Here is a 12,628-nt window from a genome sequence, read left to right as displayed (position 1 = left end):
TAGGAGTTGGCTTCATAAGACTTTAGTAGTGGTCGTGCAGATGATCTAACACCACTCCACTGCTTAGTCATGAGGACACTGTGGCCTGAGAAAGAAACTGCCTTAGCATTACAGATACAGGAAGCAGAAGAAAAATGAACCAGTCCAGGACCATATAATCATGTATACTATCTCATTCAGATATCGGATATAAGTCTTGTCATTTCTGTTGCACTCCTATGTCTTTCTATGTATTTCTTAGTGGAAATCCCATATGTTCCTAAACATCTTATGAGAGATATCAGTGTTCCAAAACAAATTTTATGAATATTTACTTTGAGTTTTGTGTTGAAAGAACTTTGACTTTAAGTTTTAGGTTTTTGGTTTTTTCTTTCTTTCTTTCTTTCTTTCTTTCTTTCTTTCTTTCTTTCTTTTTTTGGTGATAACTTGTTGTGATTATTAACCGGTTTTGGAAGAGTTATCATTACATTTTGAGAATTAAATGTTATTTTAAAATATGCTTTCTTAATGTCAATATAAATCTATATGTATTGTTATCACACAAGAATGAAGTACATTGATTCATCATTTTAGCCCAGTAAGCCCTCAAGCAGTTTCTGAATGAAGTAAAAGAAATATAGTTTGTAAATCTCACAGTTAGGATTTGCCTTTTATTTTTGTCAGTATTAACTTCACATTATGACTGTGGGGAATGTGGCAACATGTGTTGCATATTGTATAATGTTAGTAACAGTTGTCAATAGGTGCTAATTAAATATAATACTTTTAGGAAAATGTTTACCCTGCCTGATCTGATTTGTAGGACGTATTCACATTTATTGAGTGAGATAGTTCCTTGGAGAAAAATTAAACTTGTAAAAGTGAGTGTTTTATAGAGAAGAGAAATATGATAGTATATTGTACAGGTTAACACAGTCACATATATTTCATTATGTATCCTTTGAACACAGCTATGTTTACAAATACAGTTTTTCATAAGGCTCAAACAATTTCAAATACTTTTATTTCTAACATTATTAATATTTATTCATATTAGCAAAACTATAACATCCCTGTAAATATATTTATTGGAATCTAATTAGTAGGCATATATTATAAGAAAGAATATGGAAAAGAATTTTTGAGAATTTCACAGGGCTGTAAACTTTTAACTATTTAAACAATTAAATTTCTTTCAGGTTGAATAGATAATATAATTTGTACACATTAATTTAGTTGCCATTAATATATGATGCTTTTAAATATAAACAGAAAAGTAAAATTGATTGAAATATATCACTTGGTGTTTTAGAAGAAGCAAGGGTTGAACATCTATATAGTGACTTCTATGTAGTTCCCATACTGTATGAAGTGTTTCTTGCTATCAGGTGTACCACTGATCTTAATGACTCTGTGTGTTTTCTGTAGGTGGTGACAATCACACTATATCTTTTCATAAGAGTAGAGAAGGCAGAGGGTCCACCAGTATATAACCTGATAAGTTCAAGCACAGTCCCAGTTCTTCCTTTTACTACCTTTGGGAAATCTGTTTTATTTCACCATCTGTGTGTTTTCTCAATTAGAAAATGATAATGTTGTTATATGAGTCGAATAAAATAATATTTATAACATGCCTACAGTAATGGTAGAATAATAATAAGACATGTATTATAAATAATTCTAGGATTTTTAAAATTCATTAAGAATTTTAGAAATGTATCTTAAAATAATTTTGTGAGTATTTCTTGGCAGATTTAATTTGAAGATGGTCAGATCTCTTTGTACTTTATTTGCTTCTGTCTTGGTAGATCAGTTTCCTGCATTTCACATAGAAACCAGTTTTATTTTACTCATATCATAAGTGAATATTTTGGTGCATTTGTATGTACACATGTCTCTTCAGCAGTGGTAAAGATTAATGACTGCTCATAACAAGAAAATTTTACTAGCAACAAATGTTCATGAAACTCTGACTAAAAGTTTTAAGAAATAGAGAAAAGTGGTTTCTAAAGCTTGGGCCTGCAAAGGACTCATGAGGTATAAAATTGATAGTTCAATTTCAAAAATAATCCCAATTTAAAATAACAACCAAAATCTCTAAGACATGAAACAGAGAAACATAATTCATAAACTAACCTGTAATGTGACTTTCTTTGGTAGACCAGAAGGGCTACAAAATTTGGGTTTTGCTCATGTTTAAAATTTTTCAGGGGCTTGGGAGAGACTCTGTGGGTAAAGTACTTGTTTAAAATGAGGGCTTGTGTTTGCATCCCTACAACCCATGTGAAAAATGAAAAACCCAGAGCAGGGGCCCACACTTCAGAGCTGAGAGCCAGAGCCAGATCCCTAGGGCTGGTTGGCAATTCATTCTAGATGAAACCTAGAGCCTCCAGCTTCATGAAAGACTCTTTCAGAAAAGAAAGTCCTTTTGAGGAAGATCTGGATGTCAGCCTCTGGCCTCAACCCATCCTCACAGGGGAACTCCCCTCCCCTCCACTCATATGCATCACACATTCTCTCACAGACAGATACACACACAGTTTCCCATTTTATTCATAGATATTTTATATCATTTGCATGTAGAACTGATTTTTATTATATTATTATACAAGGGAACAGATTTCATTGTAACATATGCATATATTCATGTAATGTGCTCTGATAATATTCATACACACACCCACCACTCTTAGTGTTGCTCTCTCCCTTTTTTTCTTAGGGCCAAAATACTTCCACTTTAGTTCTCATGTCTTTAGCCTGAAATTCCACTTAAGAAAAAAAGATGTTTGTCTTTTTATTATTATTATTTTATTTATTCACATCCCAGTCTTTGTTTCCCCTCTCAGTCTACCGTCCCACACTTCCTCATCCCATTCCTGTTCCCCCTTGCCTCTGAGAGGATGCCCCTCCCTCACCAGGCCTCTGAGAGACTCTACCAGCAGCTGACTGAGACAGAAGCAGATATTTACACCCAACCATTGGACTGAAGTTGGGGACTCCCTATGGTTGAATTAGGGGAAGGACTGATGACGCTGAAGGGGAGAGCAACCTCAAGACCAGCAATCTCGACTAACCACAATCCCAGGGAGCTCCCAGACAGACTGAACCACCAACCAGGCAGCATACATGGCCCTTAGCATGTACATAGCAGAAGAATGCCTGCTCTGGCCTCAGTGGGAGAAGATGCCCTTAATCCTCGAGATGTTTGTCTTTTAAGTGTGACTTTGTTTGGCATAGCAAATTCCATCCATTTTCCTGTAGATCACATGATATAGTTTTTTTTATGGCTGGATAAAGTTCTGGTGTGTATCTATACTAACTTTTCTATGTCTGTAGATACAGAATAAATTTTAATGATGAGTATTGATTTGGGCTTTTATAAAATTTGAAATATCTTTTCAGGGCTTTTAAAAAATTCTACTATTTTGAAATAAACTCTTAGAGAGGAAATAGATATACATTTTAGTGGTGTACTATAAAAAGAACTTCTTGGTACCCTTTTTTCTCTATTAGATTGTTTCTCTTTTTTTTTCTTTTGCTGTTATTTTATCCATGTACACATTTCTATCTTACAGTACATAAGACTTTCCCTTTGTACATATGCCTTCAGGTGTTCTATCAGACTATACTATTTTACTTTTGTCAAAGGTATTTTTTAACATAATATTACATTCTCTAACCTAAATATTATTCAAGTCTAGGCAACATGAATTTGTACATACCAAAAATAAGTAACTTAGAATTTCTGCAAATAGACTCTTTTGATGCTATTTTATGGACTTTGAAGATTTTTTTTTTTTTTTTTTTTTTGGTTTTTCGAGACAGGGTTTCTCTGAGTAGCCCTGGCTGTCCTGTAACTCACTCTGGTAGACCAGGCTGGCCTCGAACTCAGAAATCCGCCTGCCTCTGCCTCCCAAGTGCTGGGATTAAAGGCGTGTGCCACCACCGCCTGGTGAAGAATTTTATGATTCAAACTAAGGCAGCAGTATTCCCCCAAAAAGGTTTATGAAATCACTGTAATGAATAGATGATTATCGACCAAGTATATGTAATGGATTTTTCTTCTTTGGGCTAAGAAATGCTCTACTTCTTCCCAAATCCTCTGATGTTTCTCTGTGTGTATGTGGGGGGGGGGGAGTGGGACGGATGCATGTACAAATGATTTCTTAAGCATCAAAGTTAGCTTTAGCTGCTACTTGGGTCTTAGTTTGATTTTTCTTGTAACTATCATTCATATGCACTTAATTTTTGTGTAACATAATAATAGTGGTTTTCCCTGTCCCCTCATTACTAGACTTCAAATTTATTGAACACAGGACATGATTTCCCTAATCACTACTACCCATGATAGTGCTTTGAATATGAATAAAACAGTTACAATAAACAGGAAGTCAGAATATTTTGTTTTGTCTTTTCCAGATTTGGTGCATTTGACTTGCATGTCTTCTAAAACAGCAAGAGAAGATTTAGAACCTGTAGTCCAGAAATTGTTTACTCCATATACAGAAATAGAAGCAGGTAAGAAAATGGATTATTTGGGATGGAAAGTTACTGCAACATGGTTTTCCCCTTAGATATCACATGAACAGAACTGAAGGTGAACTAAACAATACTACTAGCAATAACTCTCACATACTTGATTACTAAAAATGAGTTTGAATACAGTCACTGCGTAAATAAGAGAAGTGTTTATTCTTTAATGTTCTTAGTTTTAATGAAAATAAACACACTTATAGACAAACTTCCATAATTGTCAAAATATGCATTTATATGCATGTGCACTTACATGCCCAGGGGAGAAAAAGAAAGACTGTTGGAAAATTTCTCAATTTTGGTAGGATCACAGGCACTTTTTTATAATTGTATTTATTTTACAGGATTTTTATGAAAAAGGCATATTTTTCTTTATCATCTTATTTATAAAATCATTTTTATTTGACTTTCAGAATATATTAATGTTGCCAAGATTGGCAAATATGTAAGTCCTGATGACTAAATAATTATCTTTAAATGCTACTTATTTGGCAAATACTTAGCTGTACAAATTATAAGTGTTTCTTTCTAATAGTTAAAAATGTTTTTCCACTTTGAAGTTTTAAAAATCATCCTCCTCCCCCATAAAGAAGGTACAAGTAACTCTTAGCTCTGAGAGAAACAAATATCATATGTATAGGATATGAACAGTCAAGAATATAACCTGACAGGTCTTCTTCATGTATGTGATCAAAAATACACATACATGAAGACCCTCTTCACATGTGGGAAGTGAAGGTAACTTTCATTAAAGCATTTTCAGTTTCACTTGAATCCTTTCACTGTCTTCCATTCTTACATTGACATTTTCTTTAAATGATTCTTTATTCAGATAGGCCAGCCATTCATGTTTACCCATAGTGGTTCTATTTATTTTAGTCTCCTGTGTTTTGTCTACTTTCTTAATGCAGAGATATTACAGATTGGGACATAAACATTTACATATAAGACAAAGTGTTCCACTTATAGCTACTAATGTAAATGTAATTTCTTCATGAAATCCCAGGTGAATAAATTCCTTCAATCTAAAAAGCTTCATTTTGGTTTAGATTTAGTTTTTTGTGTACATTTTTTATTTGAAAGTATCATGTAAATGTTTGAGTTACTGTTAAAAATTTGATTGAAATGTTATAATAAATATACAGCCATATTCCTCAACCTAATATAAAGTCATAGTTTTATGTTTAGATTTTAATTGCATCTGTAACTTGTTCATAAGAACCATGAATACTGTTTTCATTTATGAAATATTTCACAGTGTCTCTGTTGTAATTTCAGTTTGTAACTGTGCCAAATAATACACTAAACATATAATTATTCTTCACTTTCTAAATGCATTTAATTTTCTGGTTTGCAAAATCAAGCTGACAGAAATTACATGTTCATTAACTGGAATCCACTAGCCATTTTAGATTTTTAAGTTTAATCTTAATGTTTAAAGTGGTCCAGTTTGAAATGATGTATTGTTTGGAACCCGAGTGAAATCCTTTAGCAAGAACTATGCCAGGAGTCCTCAGGTGCAGTGAGGCACTGCAAAGCTAGTTTTCACTGACACATGGGCCTTTTTATCATCAGGATGAGGTAGTGGTCATATTTTAATTAAAATGTCAGAACAAATACTGTTGGAGTTATTGAAAATGAATCACCAGATAAACTGAGCACTGGGCCATGGCAGGTCAAAGAGGCAAAGTCACCTGCAGAAGAGAACTCAATTCATCTTCCTGCCTAAATGAGGAATAAGGAACTTTATGAGTAATATGAACTTTTAATACATTAAAACACAATATTCTCTAACAAAAGCTTGAATTTTCAGGCTTTTATTGTGTTTGGATTATTTGACAGTCATCTGAAACTTTGTGGTTTAAAGTATTATAAATATTTTTGCTGAAACACAGAATAATGCTGTATGGCCTTGTTTTTATTTTTGTTTGTTTTGTTTTTCCATTTGAGTTCTACATTCTACATGGTGTTATGCATCATCAACCTTTATGAAAATCAGCCTAGTCACCTTACAAGGAAGTTCATCTTGTGCAAAGGATGATATTCTCCTTAACACTATAAGACTGATTGAGCATGTATGTGGAGAACTGTAGTAAGCTTCTAAAGACTCTCTTTCTTACCTTTTCAGTTCATGGGTATCAGCCAGAGCTCTTCAGAACTGCCCTCTCCAAAGAAATAACAGTACTCTTACCCACCTACCAGAATCCTTTAAGCACATGAAATAGCTCTAAATTCTTCTCTGTTTTTTAGTCTAAAGAAATATCAGATGTTTTATGCTTAATGAGCCTCATTCTGTGCATTAGAAAATGAGGTGATTGCTTACAATTCACTTCCTTCCATAGAGTCTAACATACCCTTGTAAACACCAAGAGGTGGTTATATAAGTGGTATGTGAGTCTCCATGGCAGAATTTCCCTGATTACTTATTTTACCCAGAAATAGAAGAATTTTCAATACAAAGTAAAACAGCATTTTGTTAGTACAGGATTTTTAAATGTCTAGAATGTAGCACTATCATAGCATCATCTAGGTTGCCTCTCATTCTAATGTAGTCATTTTTATCTCTTAAGAGCAGTGGTTTCCTAAAAACAAATTTCCTTCATAATGTGAGCATTTGGTGGCTTTTAGGGGTATTAAATATTTGTTGTTTCAGGAAACCAAATGCCGTATCTTTATTTCACTTTTATGTGTTCCATTGCTGAAACAGCTTAACTAAATTATCTTACTGCTCCCTACTCACTCATAACCTGCACCTATAGACATTTGTTGCTTTTATTTAGTTTGCCTTCAGTACTTTTCTGTCACATGCTTTATTCAGTGCATACTCTTGTGTAATTAACAAAATTTTACTTTGTTTCACTCATTACTTCTTTGTCTATCATGTCATCCAACAGATGGAAATGAGCTATTCCTCGGCAACTTTCATAGTTTTGACAATTACTTGCTTCAGTGTGCACATTATTTTTCGAGCTCTTTCTCTCTCTCTCTCTCTCTCTCTCTCTCTCTCTCTCTCTCTCTCTCTCTCTCTCTCTCTCTCTCTCTCTCTCTCTCTCTCTCTCTGCCTCCAGCTGACCTACAAGAAAGATGAAGCAATTACTTGTATCTTGGAAGGTTCTAAGGTCAAAGCTTGATGGCTCCCTTGTATCCAGACCATTGATCTTCAGGCTATGTCAATTTTCACTTTCCTCATAGTTTTTTGTCAAAGCTTTAACCTTTGTGAAATCTCTTCCCTAAACTCTGTTGGACTATTCATTTGCCCCATCTTGTATTGAATGAAAGCTGTCCTCTGAGACAGAACATTTATGAACTATAAGACAGGCTCACCTAATATATACCTAGACATGCCCTGGGCCCCACTAAAGACCTTCCGTATGTTAGCTCACTTCCTTGCTGCAGTGTTTGATGTCATCACTTTTAGGTGGCATATCCCTGTGAAATTTGATGCATGACTTGTAGGTAGTGTTTACAAGTAAATTCTTACAGTCTTGTGAAGCTAAAATCACTAGTCAGTTTAATAAAAACCACATGATTTTAGCTGCGACATATCAGTTTCTTGAATTCTTTTGTTGCTAAGTAGTTTTCATCACTTACTGTGCACCTACATGAATTAGTGGTACTTTAGACTCAATTCCTAGCATCAGAAAGAGATCTCTTGGAGCTGGAGACAGAGCTCAGTGGTTAAGAGTGTCCGCTTTTGTTAAGAACCCAACTTCAATTTCTAGCCCCACATGGCAGCTCACTTTTGTCTGTAAGTCAGTTCTTGGGAGATTGCATACCGTCTTTTAGCTTCCTAAGACACCATGCATGTACATGATGCACAGACATAAAGGCAACCAAAACATCTACCTAGCCACATAAAATAAATAGAATGTAAACAAGTTAAATAAAAATAAGACTCCTTAGAATATCACTTCTTTCACTCAGTCTCTTATGTTTTCCCACTAATAATTATCAGTTGTCCAGGACAAACAGAGAAATGGCGTATTTGCTCTCCCTAAAGTAGAGATATTTTAAGTTAAATAAGATGTATTTATCCTGGGGACTAGGGAATTCTGATTAACTGAATAGCATATTTAGCTAAATTAATTCTACACCATTTACTAATTCAATAAAAACAATAATTGGATAATTATACCTTTAGCATTTTCTTTATGTTTCAGACTGTGTCTTACATACTTGGACTACTGTCTTAAACATTTTTGTATTATGATTATACAGAATTTGAATTTGGGCTGGAGAAAACTATAGTCTATATGTATATTAACAGCAATATTTTCTTCAATGAATGATAATTATAGCATTTTAAAAGAAAGAGGCAGAGAAATGATCATCACTATAATAAGAAATAGGCTGCAGGAATTGAGGCTAACAAGACTGGACCTTTCTATAAACACTTGATATTTTGATTATTGAAAATAGGTTTAAAATCAATTCTTAAGTTACTTAGTGAATGTCTTTTGTGTACCAGTCCCTGTATTAGGGGAAAATTTTGAAAACAGAAGAATCAGAACTAAGTCTGCTCTACCTATATGTACCCCAGACCCTCTGTCACTATTTACTATACATAATGGATGCCTGCTGTTAAATGAGAGAGCTTGTACTCAAAATGACATTCAACCTTTTGGCCTCATTTTTTGCTAATTGTTTATGTTTGTTGGTTCCCATTGACTTTTCGATCTAATAACGTACAACTTTAGAGTGAGTATTAGAATATATCACTTTAAATTCTGTGCATGCTATTTTAAATACTATTTTAGAGACATCATTCATATACAATAAAATTTTCACATTTCAGGTGAAAACTCCAAGTTTTAAAAGGTATATTCACAGAACTGTCTGAACATCTCTAGGAAGAACCATAAAATGTTTCTACTTCTGGCTTCTGCCAAAAAAACTCCATACCCATCAACAGCCACCTGACCTTTGTCCCCAATCCCTCTTCCTGACCTCTGAGTAACCATTAATTCCCTCTATTCACTATGTGTTTGCTTATTCTAACTAATGTCTTTTTAATATAATTAACATCTCATATGTATTATTACTATATAACATATTAAGTTGTTTTTCTATGTGAAACATGATTTATACTGTCTTTTCACTTGGGAGATAATTTAAGGGTAGGTATTATTGTAGGAACTTTAATATTTTGTTGCATTTATTTATTTGTTTGTATGTGCATATGCATGCAGCACTGCACATTTTCTCAGAGGACAATTCAGCGGTTGTTTCTCTCCATCCATCAAGTGAGTCCCAGCAATTGCACACCAGTCTTCAGGCTCGGTAACCAATGTCTTAACCTGCTGAGCTCTCTGGCCACCCTTTCAAAATCATTTTTAAAATCTAACTTGTGCTGGATTGAAAAGCTTTCATTGTTCAAAATATCATATACTTACCTTAGAGTTTGTATTTTCATATTCACTAAGTGCTTATATATAAATGTCTTATTTACTACAAGTCTAATTATGGCTTTATTGGTATTTGGTAACATAGTATAATAAATTATGTTTTTCAACATAGTAAAATTTATTTCTACCATTAGAAAATGAACATGTTGAAAAGCCAAGAATTCTATGGGCACTCTACTTCAATATGAGGGACTCATCAGATATCAGCAGAGATTGTTACAATGATTTACCATCCAATGTCTATGTGTGCTCTGGCCCTGACTGTGGTCTAGGAAATGACAATGCAGTCAAACAGGTAAGATATTGGTGTTCCTCAGCTTTGTATTAAGAAATTGATGTGCTAGGATATATGGGGGTAGGGTGGAAGGGGTTGTCCTCCTAGGAGGAGGTAAAAAAACTACCTTGAGCTGCAGTGGTACCGTAAATATACTTTATCAGATATTTCACTTCCTTGAATTATAGAAGGAATTGTAAAGGCTTATTTATGTGTAGTACTGTGAGAATAAAGAATGAAGTTGTTAGAAATATATATGTTCTTAGAATGAATTTAAAGTGCCAGTATTTTTAAATATTACTTCTAATATAAACAGTTGGATTAAAGGTGCATATTTTGAAAACATAGATGTTATCCTTCAAAAACTTTAGCCATTTCTAAAAGAATATAACTAGCAAAGTATATAAGATATAATTTTACAGTGGTTTGATGCATTTCTTAATCTTGGAAAAAATGAATAATTTTATTTTACATAATTAATATAACACCATAAATTTTTTGACTCAAACCAGTGCTAGTTTGAGACTAAGTTTCAGACTAAACTCAAAACTGCCATTATAGTTTCTAAGAAGTATGTTAAATCCAAGTGGGCTAGTCCTAGGTAGTGCTGTGAAGAAGTACATGCTTATTCTAGGTGCCAAAAGCACACTATGATTCCATTAAGTAGAAGATTCTTAGGGCACATTAGAGTACACATTTTTTACCTAGATAGGAAGAGAAGTTGTATTTTGAGACAAACATGTATACTTTTCTCTGATGCTTTTGGCACATCCATGTTTGAATCAACAAGTAGATAATTTAATACTGGTTTTGTATTTTTAGTAAGTTCTGTTTTTTTGTAATTTCATGTGTGTACATTATGTATTCTGAATTACTCTTCATTTGTTCGTTGCAATTTCCTTGCCAACCCTATCAGTAATCACACGCGCACACACACACACACACACACACACACACACACACACACATACACACACACACTAAATTTCATTCCCCTATTTACTAGTTTTGATTTGGTTTAATGTGCTCACATAGTTTTATTAGGGCCAAGTATGTGATTCTAAGTTTGAAACTAATGTTGAGAGCATGGACTATATACAAGCAGATACTCTGCATCCAGTAGCTCAGCACTGTGGTAGATCACTTGAGTCCCATCTTCTTGCATGCCTGCCAGTTATGTGGGCTCAACTTCTGTGAAAACAGCTGTTGTGAGTTCATGATTGTCATGACTGTGTCTTTCTTACTTGCAAAATTGTATTTCACAGCCATTTGCCCCATCTTCCTTCCACCCAGTCTTCTACAGTTCCCTGAGGTTTATAGGGAGGGGATGACTGACTATAAAACCACAGGTGACATGGATTCAATTATATTCCCACCAGTAGCTAGAATCGGTTCGTAACCTGAATATATTTGTTTTCTTTTTACAGTGTTTTGTAGTCACAGCAGCAATGCTATGAACAATGGTCCAGACTTTTATCATAATATTTTATATTTTATCTTTAGAGTCTAATATTGGTTCTAGAAAATCATTCTAGGCCCCAAATGATGTCAAATGAGCAGGGATTTACAACTCTTACCCATGGCTGGGGATTTGCATTTACAAATTAAGTTAGTAACTTCATTTATACATTGATAACTCAGTTTTCTTAAAAGATGAAATTTTCAAATAAAGCTTTCAGTCAATTAGCTTAGGTTGAGATTTTTCTTCTGAGTAAAGAAAAGAACGTAAATGCAAGCACTTTTGTGATTTATATCCTGCATACTAGAAGATTACTGTTAAAGGGCAATTGTATGCAGTGATTTGCATCACAGAAGATAACTTTCATAGGTTATATGAAATATAATGAAGAAAACAGCATTAATGTTCATTTGTGTGCTCATTAACATGTTATATCACATAATCACTTAAGGAAAAAATGCTTTCTTTTAAAAACATCAATAAGATTTGTAAGTTGCCAGTTTGTTCAGATAAATTGAGCTAATTCTAATATATCTAGACTGGTTATCTCGGTCAGCTATTGGCAACTTCTGCTTTCTGAATAAGGATATTCATGAAAGCTCTCAGAATATTATCATGGCTTTATCTGTGTAGAAAATACAGTCCCCTGCAGAGATGTAATATTTTTGTTTTTTTCAAATAAAATTCTACATTTTAGCATTTGGAAATTTTGCACCTTTTCTTTCTTGTTAGTGCATAGAGACTGACTATGTAGTTTGACTTTCTTGTATGCATATGTGACCATTTATGATTTTAAGATGCACAGAAGACCTACACATTAATCTGGCTACCTACCTGATCTGTCTTTAGAAGCCACCAGTTCAAATACTTGTAGTGGTAATGAAAACCTATGGTGAAGCACAATAGATGAGGAGCATGCTCTATTCAAATCAAAGATAGACAGATGGTACATGTAGAGACAATAGCATCTTGACCTGC

At 33.9% G+C, this 12,628-nt stretch overlaps 1 protein-coding gene across 3 annotated transcripts in view; it reads left to right on the top strand.

The window, feature by feature from the left end:
* The window catches only part of Chm (CHM Rab escort protein), a 143,092-nt gene that overhangs the window by 118,041 nt on the left and 12,423 nt on the right, over window positions 1–12,628 (top strand). For all 3 annotated transcript variants that reach the window (XM_034485496.2, XM_076918732.1, XM_076918733.1), the window contains 2 exons: window positions 4,399–4,497; window positions 10,052–10,212. In XM_034485496.2, coding sequence (XP_034341387.1) covers window positions 4,399–4,497; window positions 10,052–10,212 — 260 coding nt within the window. The remainder of the gene's footprint in view (window positions 1–4,398; window positions 4,498–10,051; window positions 10,213–12,628) is intronic.

The sequence above is a fragment of the Arvicanthis niloticus genome, chromosome X (genome assembly GCF_011762505.2).
Source record: "Arvicanthis niloticus isolate mArvNil1 chromosome X, mArvNil1.pat.X, whole genome shotgun sequence".
Lineage (NCBI taxonomy): Eukaryota > Metazoa > Chordata > Mammalia > Rodentia > Muridae > Arvicanthis > Arvicanthis niloticus.
This window is presented reverse-complemented; position numbering and strand designations above follow the sequence as displayed.